Raw genomic sequence first — 21,128 nt, forward strand, 5'->3', positions numbered from 1 at the left:
TTGGTGGAAGCTTGCTGCCTTAGGCACTTCGCGTAGAAGGAGCGAAAGAATGACACTGCTTTTTTATAAAGTAGGCCATTTTGTTGACAGAAAATCCTTTTTGGACATAAGATTTTTAAATTGTATCTCAATGTCTTGTCACAAGAAAGAAATTTTCCAGTTTCCTGAATCTCTTGAGAAATCATTGAATTGTGACATGTAAAAGAATAAAAATGAAGTCATTCTCATGACTTGAACATGAATTCTACTCATATAGGTTTTATAGTGGACAGAAATATTTCATAACACTAAACGACTTCAGTATAAAGGTCTGTCTGTTAAGTCTTCAGCCCATAGGCTGGTTGGATCCTCAAAGTGCGGTTATACAGAAACCACAAAAAATGATGGCGATGCTATACTGAGGCGTACAAGACATAATGACATTGAGGCAGCTTGCTATTCATTGCTTTCCTCACTGGGCCAAAAAGTGCTATTGGAGCATAAATGACTTTAGCACCTTTCATAACACCCAGACACACTGGTCGTGCTCCAAATGACATTACTCAGCACTATCTATACCTTAGCAGCTTCCATTCTATCACAGCCATGGATGAGACAGGGACTTCAGTGGAAGTTACACTTTGATCTGGACTATACCAAGAGGCAGATGCAAAAATACTGCATCCAGTAAAAAATAGCTACAGGTTGAAGTGAAAATGTAGGGATATAAAATGGAACTCAAGTGTTATTGGTTGACAAACTAACAGCTTTACATGCAAGTTAGTAAATGCGTTGCTTGGTGCTTTTTCAAGCAAAAATAATTGTGTCAGAGGGTATAGATGCTTAGAACAAAATGAATGAATGAACGAATAAACGAATGTCCATTTGTCACGTTTCATCTCACTTCGTCCCAAATCAATAAAATTAAAATAGCCTTTATGGCATGTTACATCTATGGACAAGGAGTTATTGTCATCTAAGTGAAGTTCAGGAATGGTTATAATTATTACATGAAGAGAATGAAGTGAGAGCTCTGACACACACACACACACACACGCACGCACGCACGCACGCACGCACGCACGCACGCACGCACGCACGCACGCACGCACGCACGCACGCACGCACGCACGCACGCACGCACGCACGCACGCACGCACGCACGCACGCACGCGCGCGCACACACACACATTAGGAGAGAAATCAACTTACATTGTCTATGAGGAAAACAAAGGGCCTGTTACTGTAAATTAATAACTATTAATGTGTGAAGCTAATGACATATATTATGAAGCCAAGATATTATATTTGATTTCATAAAAATAAAAGCAACTTTCTTCTATTTCTGATATATCCTTTAGTTCTTTAGAGAATGACAAAAATGAGCAAATGTTTAAAAATGCACAGGGACATCTGTAATCAATAATTTAATCTTTAGATACCATTTTCAAAGATACTTGTCCCCATTTAATTCCAGGTTTCCTGAGCGGAAAGTACTATTATGGGGAGGTTTCTTCTTCATGGTAATTGGGCGTGCACTGTACATACCTTGGGGATCTGCTCCCCCCAAAATTGCAGAGGTTAATCCAGGTAAGTTATGGTTCCTCAGAGATATGTTCCTGATTTTTCTAATCATTTTTCACCGGGTGAGTGGGCTGTGTGGTTAGGGGCACGCAGCTGTGAGCTTGCATCTGGTAGATAGTGGGTTTGAACCCCACTGTCAGCAGCCTTGAAGATGGTTTTCCCTGGTTTCCCAATTTCACACCAGGCAAATGCTGGGGCTGTCCATTAATTAGGGGCACAGCCACATCCTTCCCACTCCTAGACCTTTCCTATCCCATCATCGCCACAAGACCTACCTGCATCGGTGCGATGTAAAAAGAAAAAGAAAAAATCATTTTTCCATTCCCCTCGTTGTGGAAGTCTAATTCCAGTAAAATTTTGGAGTTTTGTTGTTTTCTTCATTGTCATGATTTACTGGATAGATAGGATACAGTTAGTAGAGATGAATATTTGGAAATGGTGGTGATGCTGGTGATTATTGTTTTAAGAGAATGCTAACCTTCCTATATAACACTTATCATAGGAAGTAAAAGGAAGAGCTCTGATCCTAGCAAAATAAAGGGAGGGCCACAATGGATGTTAAAAGGAAAGACACTACAGGCCTTGCTAACCTAATACTGGAGATGTCAATAAAGAACAAGAGTTAACCAGGTGAGGTCTGATAGAAAGTTAAAGGGAGGATGGATATTTAGGGATCTGTAGTAGGGTAGCTGTGGCCTACATTGAGACAGAAATCAATGCTTATTCTTTTCTTGTTTGTGTTTTGCCTCTCTCGTGGGTGTGTAACCATTGTTAACCACTGGGTGGAAAGAAGGCTTCTTCTGGGGGACTTATGGGTTCTGTTGTTTCTGAGCATATTGATGGTTTCAAAGGTGTGTGTGATTTAGTTCCCCGTAAAATACATAAAACACAAGAAGCTAGGAAAGAAGACAGAAGCATACCAATGAAAAAAAGAACACAATGGAAAGCTTGTGTTGATAAAATCTGGAATAATAACAGATTCGACCTTGGAGGGTAAGAGGAGTAGAGGGACGTCAATTCCATGATGGTTAGACTTTGTTTTTAATGATTTAATGATAATAGGTGCAGAACTAAACTTGTCACCGAACTACCTGCAAATAGAGGATTGTGGAAATGCTTAGTTCATTCACAGAAATAATAATAATATAATCCAGCTAAATAACATTGTCCTTAGTAGGCCAATATGAACAAAGAATAATACCAAGCAAAAATATATAAAATATATAATTAATATATTACATTATTATTATTATTATTATTATTATTATTATTATTATTATTATTATTATTATTATTATTATTATTATTATTATTATTATTATTATTATTATTATTATTATTATTGCATTTTATGGCCACTTGCTAAGAATGAAACCAACACGATTATCGAACCAGATCTTTACATATTTTGAAAATAAGAAGACCCAGCCAAGTTGGTTCAAGGATGTGGAAAGGGACCTGCAGGAGATGGGGATCATTTATGAAGATAAACAAGATACACCCACTCAGGAAGAAACTAAAAGACCACCAGGGTTTTCAGGAAAGGACAAAGTTGAAGACGGGAAATACATGGATGGATGAAAGAAAAGAGCAACACCAGCAATAAATGAAGGAGCACTGGGCAAAGATCAAAGTCCAGAGAAGACAGCTAAATGACATCGTCCTTAGTAGGCCAATATGAATAAAGAATAATACCGAGCAAGGTAGCCATGCAGCTTTGAGCTTGCATTCAAGAGATAGTGGTTTTGAAACCCACTGTCGGCAGCCCTGAAGATGGTTTTACTTCAGGCAAATGCTGGGGCTGTACCTTAATTAAGGCCACGGTCGCTTCCTCCCCACTCCTAGCTCTTTCCTAACCCATCGTCACTATACGACCTATTCGTGTCGGTGTGACATAAAGAAGTTGTAAAATAATAATAATCATAATAAGACCAGAGTAGATGATCACAAATTATGAAAAGATTAGACGAGTCAATCACTTCAGATATCTGGGTGAAGTGATCCAGCAGAATGGGTTAGAATAGGAAGCTATTAATGTCAGGATGTGGAAGTTGAAACCAGGCACACTATCTCACAATAAAGATGTACAACAAAATGACAATAAGCCAAGTTCAAACACTGCAATGCAGTTGTTAAAATGGAGGGAATACATGCATCAGAAACCTTGAGCATGAACAGACAGGGACAAGCCAGTAAAATGGAATAAAGGGAATGCAGCATATTAAGGCAGATCCTAGGTAACAGATAGGTTGATGGGCAGGTACAATTTAGACCTAATGAAGAGGTGTGAAGCAAGATAGAAGGTAATGCAAATGACAGGAAGCATGAACAACAAATGGCAAATAAGTTAATATGGGAAGGGCACCTGATTCAGAAAGTGATGGAACCAACTAGAGGGAAGAATATTTTGGATGTGGTGCTGATAATACCAGATGAGCTCTATAGAGAAACCGAAGTAATAGATGGTATTAGTGATCACGAAGCTATTTTTGTCATAGTTAATATGAAAGAAAGGAAGGTATTAAAATTAGGACTATTATGCAGTACCATATGATTGATAAAACAGGCATGAGGGAGTTTAAAAAAAGTAACTATGATCGGTGGAAAACTTTAAATAAAAATGTAAACAGACTCTGGGATGGGTTTAAAGCAATTGTTGAGGAACCGGAATGTGAAAACAGCTTTGTACCTTTAAAGGTGGTAAGGAATGGTAAAGATCCACTATATTATAACAGAGAAGTAAAGAGACTAAGAAGGAGGTGCAGGCTGGAACGAAATAGAGTTAGAAATGGGTATGGAAGTAAGGAGAAATTGACGGAACTTACTAGGAAATTGAATCTAGCAAAGAAGTCAGCTAAGGATTACATGATGGCAAGCATAATTGGTGGTCATACAAATTTTAGTGAAAAATGGAAAGGTATGTATAGGTACTTTAAGGCAGAAAAAGGTTCAAACAAGGACATTCCAGGAATCATTAATGAACAAGGGGAGTGTGTATGCGAGGATCTTAAAAAGGCAGAAGTATTCAGTCAGTAGTATGTAAAGATTGTTGGTTACAAGGATAATGTCCAGATAGGGGATGAGAGATACTAAAGAAGTATTAAAATTTACCTATGATAACAATGACATTTACAGTAAGATACAAAAGTTGAAAACTAGAAAAGCAGCTGGAATTGATAAGATACCTGGGGGCATACTAAATGCAATGGGTTCGGATATAGTACCATACCTGAAATACTTATTTGATTATTGTTTGCAAGAAGGAGCTATACCAAATGAACGGAGAGCTGCTATAGTAGCCCCTGTGTATAAAGGAAAGGGTGATAGACATAAAGTTGAAAATTACAGGCCAGTCAGTTTGACATGCATTGCATTTAAGCTTTGGGAAAGCATTCTTTCTGATTATATTAGACATGTTTGCAAAATTAATAACTTGTTTGACAAAAGGCAGTTTGGGTTTAGGAAAGGTTATTCCACTGAAGCTCAGCTTGTAGGATTTCAGCAAGATATAGCAGATATCCTGGATTCAGGAGACCAAATGGACTGTATTGCGATTGACCTATCTAAGGCATTTGATAAGGTAGATCATGGGAGACTACTGGCAAAAGTGAGTGCTATTGGACTAGAAAAAAGAGTGACTGAATGGGTGGTTATATTTCTAGAAAATAGAACTCAGAGTATTAGAGTAGGCGAAGCTTTATCTGACCCTGTAATAATTAAGAGGGAATTCCTCAAGGCAGTATTATTGGACCGTTATGTTTCCTTATATTATTTTATTTACATATTTTATGCCCACATTGGAGCACTTAAATCAATACATTTGAGTTAATTTCTTTTTCTTCTCCCAGAACTTTCTCATCCTCTCTGACCTGGAAGCCCTTTGTGTGTTTCTGTTCAACTGTTTTTAGTTTGAGACTTATGCTTTTGTTCTTCAAAATCCTCTGTTCTTTTCTGTCTTTGATTTGTTGCCGAGTTATACCCAATTCTTCCAAATCATCCTGAACTTCTTTGAACCAATTATTATTGATTTTATTTTTCAAAAAAATAATCAAATAGTTGTTTCAATATCCTGGTGTCTGGTAATCTTGATATGTGACAGAAAAAGGAAATTCTTCTTTTACGCATTGTAGTTATTATTGATTCACATTCACGAAAGACAATGTTGTTAGGCAACAATCTCAACTGTCCATCAACTTGGTGTTTTTTATTAATAACTAGCAAAATACCCGTGCTTCACAACGGTATTATACTGAAATTTATAATTGAATGCTTATTGTTTTATATAATCCGCCAAAATTCGCGATCTGACTCGTTTTCTAATAGATTACGGCAAGTTTCCTCCCATTCTCCAATCTTTCTTTCCAACAATCGATTTCGTACTTCCCGGGCTAGGTCCAGGTATTCCACCCGGTCAGTTGGGTGCCTAAATCTTTGCCATGTTTTCCTATAAGCATTTTTAATATGGATCAGATCCTTCAGGAGATCCGACGTGGTGTCGTCTTGGTTGCCTTGGCGGTACTAAACCCGCGGCCGGTCTGCATTCTTAGTCATTACCCGTCCAGGACCCGTTTCCAGCACGGTCCGCACATTTGACGACGGTCCAGAACATTATTATTATTATTATTATTATTATTATTATTATTATTATTATTATAATAGCTGTTCTGGACCCCACAGCAAGATGCAAGAGCGCTACTTGGCGGTAAATTACATCTGCTGCCATTATCATTGTTGAGAATGTGACCAGCACCATCGTCGCGCGTAGGCAAGTGTACGGGATTTCTGGCCATACGAATGACATACTTCCGTGCATTATTGAACTTATTATAGAGGTGACAAATTGAACGTTCAATCTCATTCCTGTAGTTTATTTCAAATGTGTTTAAATTGTTATTTATATGCCAGGGGAATCTACTGTAATCTAAGAACGTTCTCCAAAGGAAAAGATGGCTCTTGAAAACGAACCCAGGAAAGATTAAAAATGATCGGTTTATGATCAGAATAAGTACATCGAAAATTTACAGCCTGTTTCCAGTCATTCGACCGGGTCAGGAATGAAATGAATAAAGCCCCCATCTAGCGGCGATAATAGGAATTGTGCCGGCAGCCAAAACCTGTCACACTCTTCTGTGGCAATGATTAATGAATGACAAATGAAATGAAATTATTTTGGACAGTGCTGTTGGAATGAATGATGACAGGGAAAACCGGAGTATCCGGAGAAAAGCCTGTCCCGCCTCTGTTTTGTCCAGCACGAATGTCACTTGGAGAGACCGGGATTTGAACCACGGAACCCAGCTGTGAGGGGCCGGCGCGCTGCCGCGTGTTCCTTTATGTTTAAAGGAGATTCCAAACACCGATGTTCACGTCTATTACCTTAAGTTTTGAGATTAAAATAATTCACTTTTTTTCACTTTCACACTCCCCCCCCCCCCCACCAAGTGAATTTTCGGGCAGAAAAATACGTGTTTCTTTAATAGTAAAGGATCTTCTAAATACCAATTATCACGACTGTAACTTCTTCACTTTTTGATTTATGTGTCCTCATGAAAGGATTTCAACTCCTTTTCACTCCCGCCCCCCCAAGATGATTACCCCCCCTCAAAACGGGCTTTTGTTTTGTTTTTGAGGGCCCTAACAACCTTAGCTTTTATTAGATGTAAGTATTCTCATACAATTAAGTCAATTAATTTTTCAATTCTTTCTTTAACCCCCCCCCCCATTCATTGGATTTTCCGAGAATACGTGTTTCTTTACTTTTAAAGCAGATTCCAAATATCAAATTTCACGTCTGTAACATCTTCATTTTTGAGATAACAGCAACCTAATTAAAAGAATTCAACACCATTTTCAGTGACTTTTACCCCCCCCTCCACCCAAGTGGTATTTCCGAAAACTAAAAATACGCGTTTTAAAAGTACCATTTTTCACTTCTGTAACATGTTAAGTTTTTTGAGATATACTGTAGAAATTCTCATTTTAAAATTTCACCCCCTTTTTAGTTCCCCTTAAGAGGAGTTTCCAAAAACAAATCACCTATGTTTCTTTACATTTACAGGAGATACCAAATACCAGTTTTTACGTCTGGAACATTCTACGTTTCTCAGATATTCTGTAGATAAAGTCTTTCCAAAAATTCACGCCAATATATCACTCCTGTTTAACCGCCATTTATTGGATTTTCCAAAAACAAAAAAAATACGTGTTTCTTTATTTTTAATGAAGATTCTAAATACCAATTTTTCATCTGTAAACTTTCAAAGTTTTGAGATATAGATACACACATTTTAAAAATTCACCCCCCTTTTCACCCTCCCACTAATTGGATTTTCCAAAAACAAAAAAATACGTGTTTCTTTATTTTTAAAAGAGATCAAAAGTACGGATTTTCAGGTCTGTAATATCTTCAGTTTCTGATATATAAGTACTGGTATCCTGATTAAAGGCATTCAACCCTTTTTCGCCCTTTTTCACCCGTCCTATTGGGATTTTCTGAAAACAAAAAAATATGTGTTTCCTTATTTTTAAAGAAGATTCTAAATACCAATTTTCACATTTGTAATGTTTTAAAGTTTTGAGATATAGATACACTCATTTTAAAATTTCACCCCCCTTTTCACCCCCTTGGCGATGGAATATCAAAAAATTCTCTCTTAGCGAGCACCTACATCTTAATGTGAATGTGTCCCCAAAATTTCATTTCATTATGTCCAGTAGTTTTGGCTCGTCGGTCGGTCGGTACAAGTTATTTTATATATATAGATTGTTCTAAGAATTCTTCTGTCAGTTTTCTGTAATTTGTCTGTTGTAGATTTATTCATTTAATTTGAATAAAGTTTCACTACCGTTCGTTGCCTCTGGTTTAACTATGGGATTATAGTGTTTCAGCTTAGCGTTTATCGAAAGAGATTTCTTTTTTATAGGTTGGCCAGGTAAGTCTTTGTGCTTGTTTAAATTTAGTTGTTCTGTGTTCTATTGCTTCTTTTTCATTTGTGTTCCATGTTATTATTTCCCCAAGATATTTGAATTTCTGAACAATTTTAATCTCTTTATTACTGTTCAGTTGAATAACTGGTAAATCAACTTTGAAAGTTGGCATCATTTCTGTTTTTTCAAATGAAATTTGTAATCCCATATTTTTTTTGCTATAATTTCTAGTTGTTCAATTTGAAATTTAGCCTCTTCTATTGTATTTGCAAGTAATGCTAAATTGTCCACAAAAGCAAGGCAGTTGAGTTTAATATTTCTACCGATCTTGATAGTTGGTTGGCATTTCTTGTTCCATTCACGCATAACCTTCTCCAATGCACAATTAAATAACAATGGTGAAAGTCCATCTCCTTGTTGAAGTCCAGTCCTTATAGTGAATGATTCTGATAATTCACCTCTAGTAACTTTTGCCTTCGTATTTTTAAAAGTCATACTAATGAGGTTAACAAGTTTTTGGTGTAAGGCAAATTCTTTAAGGCTTTTTAATAATGATTCACGATGAATACTGTCGTATGCTTTTTTCAAATCTACAAACGTGATGACTAGACCCTTACTTCGAACTCTTTGGTGCTTCATTATCCATTTTAAACTAATGACTTGATCTGGACAGCTTCTACCTGGTCGAAATCCTCCCTGATATTCTCCAAGTTCTTTGTCGAGTTGTTCTTGGATTCTTGTGTATATAATCTTGGATAAAATCTTGTATGTAATATCAAGCAAGGATATCCCCCGATAATTATTTGGATCAGAGCGATCACCTTTCTTATACAGCGGGTGGATTATCGCTGTATTCCATTCCTTGGAAAGCTTCTCCGTGTTCCAAATATCAATGATGTATTTATGTAGGTTTTGAATAGTCTGATCATTAGCATTCTTCCATATTTTTGCTACTATTTGATTCTCTCCTGCTGCTTTGTAGTTTTTAAGTGCATTAATTGCTGTTTTCACTTCATTGTAAACTGGTGGTACAATCTTTTATAATGGAGTTTTATTTTTTGGATTAGGGTCAAATTCTAAATGTTCCACAGGATCCTCACAATTAAGTAACTCTTTAAAGTATTCTGCAAGGATGTTAGCATTATCCTGATTATTGTGTGCCATTTTTCCATTTTTATTTCTTAACATAAGTGTGGGAGGGGTAAACTTAGATTGATATTGCTTGAATGTTTTGTAATAGTCTCTTGTTTTATGCTGATTGAATGTTTCCTCTATAGTGTTAAGCATTTCCTTTTGATAATTCATTTTAATTGTCCTAATTTCTTTAGCTGTTTGTCTTCTGGCATTAATTAGTTCTTCTCGAGATTTTTCTGTTTTCCTCTGTTGATCATTTAACCATGCCTTGTGCCTTTTGAATTGCTTTTTATCACATTCCCCATTCCACTACACATGTTTCTTTCTCCTTTTAATTGGAGCGATTTCTTCAGCTATGGTTTTAAGTTTGTTGATCATCGTTTCTAATTTGTCATTTAAAGGTGTTTTGGATCTCTCTAAATATATTTTATTATTTATTAAGTAACTGGGATCATAATTTCTCTTTGCTTTGAGATGATTACATTTGTGTTTCCTTTTTGGTGTTAAATTGATTTTTATTTTTGAGATATAATGATCTGAGTCAATGTCTACCCCACGAAGGACTCTGACATTATAAATTTCTTTATGATAATCTGTATCCATAGCAACATGATCAATCTGAAACTCTCCCAATTTTACGTTAGGGCATTTCCATGTCATAAGTTTATGTGGTTGCCTCATGAATCTGGTTGTTTCCAAAATGAGTCCATGATCTGCACAAAGTTCAATTAAACTTTGGCCATTTTTGTTCGTTAATTTATGAGCTGGCCATTTTCCTACAACTGTGCGATACTTCTTTTCTCTGCCTATTTTAGCATTGAAATCTCCAAGTAAGATTTTTATATGCTCATCAGGGATCTTCGATAATATGTAATCAAGTTCTTCCCAAAAGTTTTCAACTCCTTCTCTATCTGTATTGTTTTTGTCATTTGTTGGTGCATGGACATTTATTAAAGTATAAGTTTTATTCCCTACTTTAACTGTTAGAAATGCCATCCTCGAAGAGTTTGAAGAAAAATCTTCAATTGAGTCTATTATGCTACTATGAACAAGAAAACCTACACCAAATTGGGGTACATTCTTCATTACTCTTTGTCCTGGAGGTCCTTTGTAGAGACGATAACCTCCTGATTCAATTAGGTCCTGGTCTGTGTTCCTAAGTTCTTGTAAAACCATTATTAAAATCCTATGTTGGTCCATCACATCAGTTAAATGTTTCAACTTGCCCACCTTACTTATTGAATTAATGTTTAATGTTGCAAAATATGAAAATTTTCCTGATTTGTTGAACTTAAGTCTCCTCTTACATTGTTAGGTTTGTCCACTGTCTGTCAGCTGTCTGTCGATTGTCTGTTGGGCTTCCAGGCGCTCTGACTCGCCTAGGTCTTCTACTTGACACCCCACCAATTCCGAGTGGCTTCTTTGTGCAGACCCTTGTTGTTGTTTGTCTACACCGGTGGATTTATTCATTAGAAGACTCGTCATCATTGATTGTCTGATCTTTCGATTAAAACATTTCTGACCGAGGTCAGGCTTTACAATTCCAGATGTGATCTGGAATGGTGATTAATGAAGTATGAATTGGTGATAAATGAAATGCTACAAGTTCATCCTAGTTGTTCAGGACTGGGAGTAGGCATTTCCTCCATACCCCGCAAATGTTATGGTTTTCCCGCCAATACTCGGGTAGCTGATTGCAGTGGTTTCCCACTGGGCGATGGGGTCGCCACATCCCTACGCCAATTTTCTTATATATATCAATGATATGTGTAAAGAAGTGGAATCAGAGATAAGGCTGTTTGCAGATGATGTTATTTTGTACAGAGTAATAAATAAGTTACAAGATTGTGAGCGGCTGCAGGGTGACCTCGATAGTGTTGTGAGATGGACGGTGGGCAATGGTATGATGATAAACAGGGTAAAAAGTCAGGTTGTGAGTTTCGCAAATAGGAAAAGTCCTCTCAGTTTTAATTACTGTGTTGATGGGGTGAAAGTTCCTTTTGGGGATCATTGTAGGTACCTAGGTGTTAATATAAGAAAAGACCTTAATTGGGGTAATCACATAAATATGATTGTTAATAAAGGGTACAGATCTTTGTACATGGTTATGAGGGTATTTAGGGGTTGTAGTAAGGATGTAAAGGAGAGGGCATATAAGTCTGTAGTAAGACCCCAACTAGAGTATGGTTCCAGTGTATGGGAACCCTCACCAGGATTACTTGATTCAAGAACTGGAAAAAATCCAAAGAAAAGCAGCTTGATTTGTTCTGGGTGTTTTCTGACAAAAGAGTAGCATTACAAAAATGTTGCAAAGTTTGGGCTGGGAAGACTTGGGAGAAAGGAGACGAACTGTTCGATTAAGTGGTATGTTCAGAGCTGTCAATGGAGAGATGGCGTGGGAGGACATCAGTATACAAATAATTTTGAGTGGTGTCTTTAAAAGTAGGAAAGATCACAATGTGAAGATAAAGTTGGAATTGAAGAGGACAAATTGGGGCAAATATTCATTTATAGGAAGGAGAGTTAGGGATTGGAATAACTTACCAAGGGAAATGTTCAATAATTTTCCAATTTCTTTGAGATCATTTAAGAAAAGGCTAGGAAAACAACAGATAGGGAATCTGCCACCTGGGTGACTGCCCTAAATGCAGATCAGTAGTGATTGATATTACAGCATCAATTAAGGAGAAAAGATTAACAAAAATATGGAATTTCAAGATACCAAATTCAACAAGGCCGAGGTGGTCCCAGGAATGTGAAAAGGATCTTAGACAGTCCGGTATCCCAGAACGTAAAATTGACGACAGAGTCAAATATAAACAGATGGTAAAGAGGTACCAAGACTTTAAGATGGAATTAAAAACCAAAGTACTGAGAGGATCTCTATGCATAGAGCTCAAGAAATACTAGGAGGATGTACAAGCCAAGAGAACAGAAAGATCTAGACATACAATTTAAATTGGCTGTTGTTATTACGCAGTCCATACAGGCGCAACTCATTTGAAAAGTTATAACAATCACCTCATCATCATCACAACAAATTTCCCCTTAACCAGATGCAGCCTAGTTGCAGCAATAATAAAACTCTTGTCCACTTAACTTTCTTTGTCCACTATGCCTCATACATCACTATGTTCAGTTACATTCTTATATAATTTACAAGCAATGGTATTTCTTTGATTCTTAAAAAGTATTGTGTACTTTGAATCCTTTAAACATTCTTTTGCATCTATCATCAACACAAAGTAATGGTGCAAGAAGGAAATTAAAGGCTACTTGTTTGTATGGTTTGTTTACTATTCCAGTTGACGAAGAGAGCGTCCTCAATTCAAGCAGTCTATCAGGGAACGAGACCGAGGTGCTGGGCTGTCCATCCACACAGACTTGGTGTAAAACTACTCCAGCAATGACATTGACTCAATTTCTGTTGGGCTATGCCTTTACAGCCATGGGCTACCCTATAGGAGTCACCCTTATTCAGACAATCTTCTCAAAAATCTTGGGACCAAGACCACAAGTAAATAGTTTTAAAAATATAAGTTAGAGTTAAATATACCTGTATGAATGTATGATCCTAATGAAGTAGAGTTACATACATCTGTGTACAAATGTGTGATCCTAATGAAGTAGAGTTACATACATCTGTACAAATGTGTGATCCAAATGAAGTAGAGTTACATACATCTGTATGAATGTGTGATCCTAATGAAGTAGAGTTACATACATCTGTACAAATGTGTGATCCAAATGAAGTAGAGTTACATATATCTGTATGAATGTGTGATCCTAATGAAGTAGAGTTACATACATCTGTACAAATGTGTGATCCAAATGAAGTAGAGTTACATATATCTGTATGAATGTGTGATCCTAATGAAGTAGAGTTACATACATCTGTACAAATGTGTGATCCTAGTGAAGCAGAGTTACATATATCTGTATGAATGATCCTAATAAAGTAAAGTTACATAAATCTGTACAAATGTGTCTTTCTAATGCTGTATGAATGTGTGATCCTAATGAAGTAGAGTTACAAATCTGTACAAATGTGTGATTCTAATGATGTATGAATGTGTGATCCTAATGAAGTAGAGTTTCATACATCTGTACAAATGTGTGATCCTAGTGAAGTAGAGTTACATATATCTGTATGAATGTATGATCCTAATGAAGTAGACTTACATACATCTGTATGAATGTGTGATCCTAGTGAAGTAGAGTTACATATATCTGTATGAATGTGTGATCCTAATGAAGTAGACTTACATACATCTGTATGAATATGTGATCCTCATGAAGTAGAGTTACATACATCTGTATAAATATGTGATCCTAGTGAAGTAGAGTTACATATATCTGTATGAATGTGTGATCCTAGTGAAGTAGAGTTACATATAACTGTATGAATGTGTGATCCTGATGAAGTAGAGTTACATACATCTGTATGAACGTGTGATCCTGATGAAGTAGAGTTACATATATCTGTATGAATGTGTGATCCTAGTGAAGTAGAGTTACATATATCTGTATAAATATGTGATGCTAGTGAAGTAGAGTTACATATATCTGTATGAATATGTGATCCTAGTGAAGTAGAGTTACATATATCTGTATGAATATGTGAACCTAGTGAAGTAGAGTTACATATATCTGTATGAATGTGTGATCCTAGTGAAGTAGAGTTACATATAACTGTATGAATGTGTGATCCTGATGAAGTAGAGTTACATACATCTGTATGAATGTGTGATCCTGATGAAGTAGAGTTACATACATCTGTACAAATGTGTGATCCTAGTGCAGTAGAGTTACATATATCTGTATGAATGTGTGATCCTGATGAAGTAGAGTTACACACATCTATATGAATGTGTGATCCTGATGAAGTAGAGTTACATACATCTGTGTGAATGTGTGATCCTGATGAAGTAGAGTTACATACATCTGTATAAATGTGTGATCCTGGTGAAGTAGAGTTAAATATACCTGTATGAATGTATGATCCTAGTGAAGTAGAGTTAAGGATACCAGTATGAATGAGATGCTAATGAAGCATGATAGAGTTAAGATACCTGTATGAATGAGTATTAAATGAAATGGCATGCAATAAAACAACATTAATTACACAAGAACAATGCGGATACACACACATTTACACAGTTTACAAATTAATGTCCAAGTTCCTTGGATACTCCACTGAGTCAGGTGTTATATGCACAAAATCCCTGGGGTTGCTGTGGTAAGCTCTCAAAGAACACACTTGTGCAATGTGAGCGGTAATCTGCCTCTCGGTACCACAATCACACGTGGGATATGGTAACTTCCTCCACTTGAATAGTGCATCAGCACAAACCCCATGGCCAGTCTGAATTCTGTTCAGCCTAGTCCACATCCTTCTAGGTAGATTAAATCAGGAATCTTTCATTTTTACAGATGGCATACCATGGAATTCTAAAGCAGAAATTGAGTTCCAGTTCAGGGTCCACTGGTTCATAAGGTCGAAGTTCTCAGCTGCTAGTCTCTGAGCTGTGCTTAGGGGTGGATTCCTCGATTTGAGGCTACTAGTCTGTAGGTTAGTGATGTCAGCATGGATTGGTTGGTGTTGATTTCCTTGTATCCTTTGGCATTCTCTGACCAGAGCATTAAGTCTGCAAAGGTGTGGGGAACAATATTACTGAGAATAGGATGCCACTAATTTGGTGTTGACTTTACAGTGCTTGAAATTATTCTCAAGGTATTGTTGAGTTGTACATAAATTTTCTTTACATGTAGACCGTTTAACCAAACTGGGGCACAGTACTCAGCAGCAGAAAATACTAGACCAATGGCTGAGCAGCGAAGGGTAGTGGCACTTTATCCCTATCTTTGACCACAGAGCTTGTTCCGAGTGCTCAGTTTTGCATCACTACACGTCAGGTGTTACTTGAAGGATAGAGTTCAATCTAGAGCACTCCCAGGTACTTTGGAAACCTGTTATGCTGTAATAATGTATTTCTGAAATTAACATTTTCAACTCCATTTCCTTCTAGCTCTGAAGATAGGAGATAGAGAGAGACTTCTGTTTTGGTCATGCTTGGCTGAAGTCTCCCTTTAGAAAAGTAATTTCAAAGGGCAGCGAGAACTTCAGTGAGGACATCTTTAGTACCTTCAAACCTTGTGTTCCTTGTAGCTATTGCCCAGTCATACACATTACAGAATTTTCTGGATGTTGTCTCCGGCATATCGGCAACTAGCATGCGATCTCACTTAGTTTACCAAAGGAGTATGGATCGCTGTTTTCAATACGGAACAAAAATGAGAGTGATGGTTTGTAATAAATTAGCATGTGCCCTGGCTATTAATCCAACCGCATTATATGTTTCTAAAACCATTTATTTAAAAGCAAAAAAAAAAAAATATATATTAACACACATAATTTTTACATGAATTGCATTAAATACATTATTTTCTTGAAATTATATTATTACTTTTAATGCTTAAGACACCAGTTTGATGGATGGTACAAATGATATTAAAACAGTATAGAAGATATTCTTCTTACTCTTCTTCTCCTTCCGCCGCTGCTGCTGCTGCTGCATGAATGGGTCACTTAGGACCATGCGGAATCAACATTTGTCGAGCTTTCTTCCTTACCCAATAGTTCTTCAATTTTATTGATTGTTGTAATATCTGTTCCTCCGATCAAGTAGCCTACGTCATGTTGATTTCTTCTGGTCTTCATCAAATCCCCTTGTGTGAACAATTTTCCTGATCAAATTTTTATCCTGCAGATTTGGTGATCCTAATTCAGTTAGGTCTTCCTCGACTTGTTTATACCATTTTGATCTCGTTTGATTTGCAATGTACTTGATAATTACGTCTGTTGTTATTCATTCCTTCCAAATGGCTTATAAATTGAATTCGTCTCAGGATTGTATCAGTAAGTTTCAATATTTTTAAATATATTTCTGAGTTGGGTTTGGGGTAATGTATTCCACTTTTAGTTCTTGGCACTAAGATTTTTTTCATGATTTTCCTTTCTTTAATCTGTAATTGTTCCTTGATTGTATTATATATCGTCCCCACTCTGGCAAACTAGCGAAAGTGACAAACTGGGGAATCTGTAGTTCTGAAGTTTTGGTCTAGATTTTATTATTTATATATTGTCTACCCTCTGACAAAGTCTCACATTTGCAGCTCGTTCTGTATGGCTAACACATAAAACCAATCATTAAATATAAAAATTGATTTTACATGAGTAATCACAACTTCTTTCAGCTCTCCTAACATTTGGACAATTTGCAGATTCGTTAGTTTGCCAGAGTAGGGACGATATAAAACAAACTATTGTCATTTTTCCTTATAGAGCTTCCAGGTAAATTATATTAAGTGTCCTTACATTTGGAGCTAAGATATATAGTGTGTTTGCCTTTTGACTACTGAACAATCCACTTACAGTTTACCATAAGAGAAGTACCGTTTCTGAAGATTGAGTCCTACAACTCTACACGATTGCCCTTGTGCCTTTTTGATGCACATAGTGAAACTCAAACAAACGGGGAATTGCAGACATAGAAATTGAAATGGTATATCCAAAGGGATGATTTGAATCCGAGGAATGAACACTACTTCGCCTGCGATATGTCCAATCATGATAGTGACTTCAACAATATTCAGCATCAGTTTTTTGATTGAGAGTCTTGTCCCGTTGCAGAGGGAAAGAGGATTCATATACCTAAAAAAGTTTGTTGGTGCCACAATTGTCCATTCGAAGATGTTCGAGGGTACTCCAGGTGACTTGACTCTGAGTTGTTCAGAAGGTCTGTTATGTAGTTGGCAGCCTCATCTGTATTACATGCCGTGTCGATAGAGTTATAAATTTGTAGAACACTGGGTAATTCTTGTGAAAGTTGCTTACTGATGATGCTAGCTGCTTCATTTCTTGGAGTAAAAATTGCTCTTTGACACAGCCATGAGTGACTGGAAAAATACTGTGCCCACGTACGTTAAAAATTTCAGATCTCTCCGTCCCGAAGATTTGGCTGGGCATCGCACACATACACGCAGACAAACAATTCTTGATATCATGGACTGAATGAAAATAACTTCCTATGCCATGGACTTAAAACAGCATCTTGACTGACATAGGCTTACATATATTACTATTCCTGTATTTTACAAAATTGATTTTACGTTGCACCAACACAGATAGGTCTTATGGTGATGATGGGATAGGAAAAGGCTAGGAGTTTGAAGGAAGCGGCTGTGGCCTTAACCCAGTAAACCATGCATATTTGTTGGATTGAAACTGCATTGGGGCTGGGATTATTTTGGAGGAAATATAGTGTCGCTTCATATCATCAGAAATTTCTTACTTACAGGACCATTTAAGATTTAAATACACATGAAAATAAGTGGCTTTCATATCATGAACTGCAGAACAAGGAATACATTAAAAACATTTTATTTTATTATCATCATGGGTCTGTACTCAGTCTGCCTGCTGAGCTGTAACACAGTCTTCTCCTTGCACTTCCTCTTCGATTTCCATATCTGTTTGTTCTTCATGAGCATTGCTCACACTATTACTAATATTACTACTAATTTCACAGAGAAAATGACATTCCTAATCACCATTACTTCAAACTCACTTCAAACTAATATTACCAAGTATACTATCAATATATATTAGCAAGGAGCATATAACATTGCAAAGAAAGAGTCCCTACACAAATCACAACTGCAACTCACTCTGCTATCTCTTGAGGAAAAGTTGAATTACGTAGTAAAGAAAGACAACGGAACAGTTCCGTGGTCCGGCATTTGGTCCACCAAGACAAAGCATGGAATGGTTCCGTGGCTTGGGCCCATTGAGTTAATTAAGGTACAGCTCCATCATTTGCCTGGAGTGAAAATGGTAAACCACGGAAAACTATCTTCAGGGTTGCCAACAGTGGGGTTTGAACCCATTATCTCCTGAATGCAAGCTCACAGCTGCGCACCCCTAACAGCAAGGCCATTGCTCAGTTTATTATTCCTTGTTTATCTATCTTATGTATTATATGTTTTCTCTGAATAAAATAATAAAACATAAGATTGAGTTAGTTGAAAGAAAATACAGTTCACGCTTTATTGCTGGTAGAGTGAAATCCTTGTATTCTCTAACATTTTAGTGAAATAAATAAATAAATAAATAAATAAATAAATTAAATAAATAAAATAAAATAAAATAAAATAAAATAAAATAAAGAAAGAAAATAAAGAAAGAAAGAAAGTAGAGTCTCGCTCAACTGACCTTCGCTTATCCAACATTCCGTGTTATCCGACACTGTTAGGCTTAATTTGAACTTTAGGTGGAGGCAATTCTGGGACAGCCGGTGTGGAGTGTGCGACTGTGGGACAGCGTAGTATTGGTTGGGCGCGGATGTTATAGTTTTCATATCCTCTCTGAGTATGGCGAGTAAAGGAAAGAAGGTGATTGTTTCTGTGGAAGACAAGTTGAGTGGGTTAAAGAGACTGGATAAAGGGGAAGCTTTTCAAAAAGAGGTTTCAGATTATGATGTTGCACGTATTACAGTGGGAGACTGGAAACATAAGAGGGAAGAAATTGAAAAGTGGTGCTCTACCAGAGCAACAAGTGATGCACTGAAAATTAGAAAAAACAATGAAAAAGGTGAGTATCAAGAAGTAAGTGAAGCACTATTTCTTTGGTTCACTCAAAACCGAGAAAAGGGCTTGTCAATAACTGGCCTCATTTTGAAAGAAATGGCAGTGTATTTCCAGAATGAGTTTAATGAAGGGGACCCTAATTTTACTGCCAATGCTGGGTGGCTTGATTGATGGAAAAAACTATACGGCATTGGGCAGCTTAATATCTGTGGAGAAAAACAGTCAGCTAAATCCGATGAGGTTGTAAAATTTAAAAGGGAATTTCAAGAAATAATTTTGCTGAAGGATTAACCGGTGATCAGAGTTTTAATTGTCATGAGGCTAAGGCGAATTTCAAGATGCCGCCATCAAAACTCTCGCAGCCCAAGCCAAGATATCTGCACCTGGCTACAAGCGTAGTAAGGAAACAGTTACTGTTCTTGCCTGTAGTAATATTACTGGGAACGTAAAAGCAAGCCTAGGACATTTAAAAACATTTCTATTGATGCTCTTCCAGTCCATTACACAAATCATAAGGGTTCCTGGATGTCTGCTGACTTCTTAAAAGACTGTTTTTTACACAGTTCGTTCCAGATGTAGAAAAAATTCAAGCTTCAAACAATCTCCCTAGAAAAGTTATTCTTCTCCATCACACCCAAACGAAGAGCAACTTAGAAATGGTGACATCAATGTCATGTTCTTCCCTCCTAACGTGCCGCACTATGCCGCCAATGGACCAATGGAAAACTGAGGGGGAAATATCGGCGGAAACTCCTTTCATCCCTCATAGAGAAAATGGACAATGGCAACGACATGATAGAAACGTTAAAATGATACAACGTGAAAGACGTGGCATACTCGATAGTGCAGTTTTGGGAAGAAGTTGAAACAATGACATTAGAAAGTGTTGGAACATATTGTTGAGTGAAGTTGAACATCGAGAGGAGGTGGTACAATAAGACATGGAAAACAATTTTCCCTTCCTGAATTGCATTCCTGGCTGTGAGGATGTTACGACTCAAGATCTAAGTGGTGTGCACAAGAACTAACTGATCCTGATATTATTGGTTTTGTGAATGCTAACGAAAATGAGGATGATGAAGAAGAAGAAGAACAAGGCAATGCAGAACAAAAGGAGAAAACGTTGACTCACAGTGAAGGATTATCGTCGATGGCAGGATCTCGCAGCAAGAAAACGTGAATCAGCAGGCAAGCAGACAATGTTGACAACTTTCTTTTCGTAAGACATTTGGAATGTTTTCGTTCAATACTGCATCTACTGTACAATTGAACTGATAAGTCAATAAATAGAGTACTGTAAAACATATTAATACAGTATAGCCTTCCTGTTTGTTTTAGTTCATTTTCAAAGTTATTCTGTATTATCCGACATTTGCGGTGATCCGACGTACTCCAGGCCCCATTTAGGTCGGATAATTGAGACTCTACTGTAAATAAACAAACAAACAAACAAACAAACAAACAAACAAACAAACAAACAAACAAACAAACAAACAAATAAATAAATAAATAAAAGTAATATAAATTAATGAAAACAGGTCTTTACCTGTATAAGTATTCATTGAACAATACGCCTATGTTAAAAACTTCAGATCTCTGTGTGCCATTGATTTGGCTGGGCATCGTACACGTACACACAAAGGAAATTTAATTTTTTTTTTTGCTAGGGGCTTTACGTCGCACCGACACAGATAGGTCTTATGGCGACGATGGGATAGGAAAGGCCTAGGAGTTGGAAGGAAGCGGCCGTGGCCTTAATTAAGGTACAGCCCCAGCATTTGCCTGGTGTGAAAATGGGAAACCACGGAAAACCATTTTCAGGGCTGCCGATAGTGGGATTCGAACCTACTATCTCC

The 21,128-nt window shown here is 37.0% G+C and overlaps 1 protein-coding gene across 1 annotated transcript in view; it reads left to right on the forward strand.

Annotated features, from left to right (window-relative positions):
• Window positions 1-21,128, forward strand: part of Cln7 (CLN7/MFS domain-containing 8) — a 243,250-nt gene that overhangs the window by 206,804 nt on the left and 15,318 nt on the right. The window contains exons 8-9 of the mRNA XM_067143485.2: window positions 1,457-1,569; window positions 12,930-13,141. Coding sequence (XP_066999586.2) covers window positions 1,457-1,569; window positions 12,930-13,141 — 325 coding nt within the window. The remainder of the gene's footprint in view (window positions 1-1,456; window positions 1,570-12,929; window positions 13,142-21,128) is intronic.

This window comes from Anabrus simplex, chromosome 3 (genome assembly GCF_040414725.1).
Source record: "Anabrus simplex isolate iqAnaSimp1 chromosome 3, ASM4041472v1, whole genome shotgun sequence".
NCBI lineage: Eukaryota > Metazoa > Arthropoda > Insecta > Orthoptera > Tettigoniidae > Anabrus > Anabrus simplex.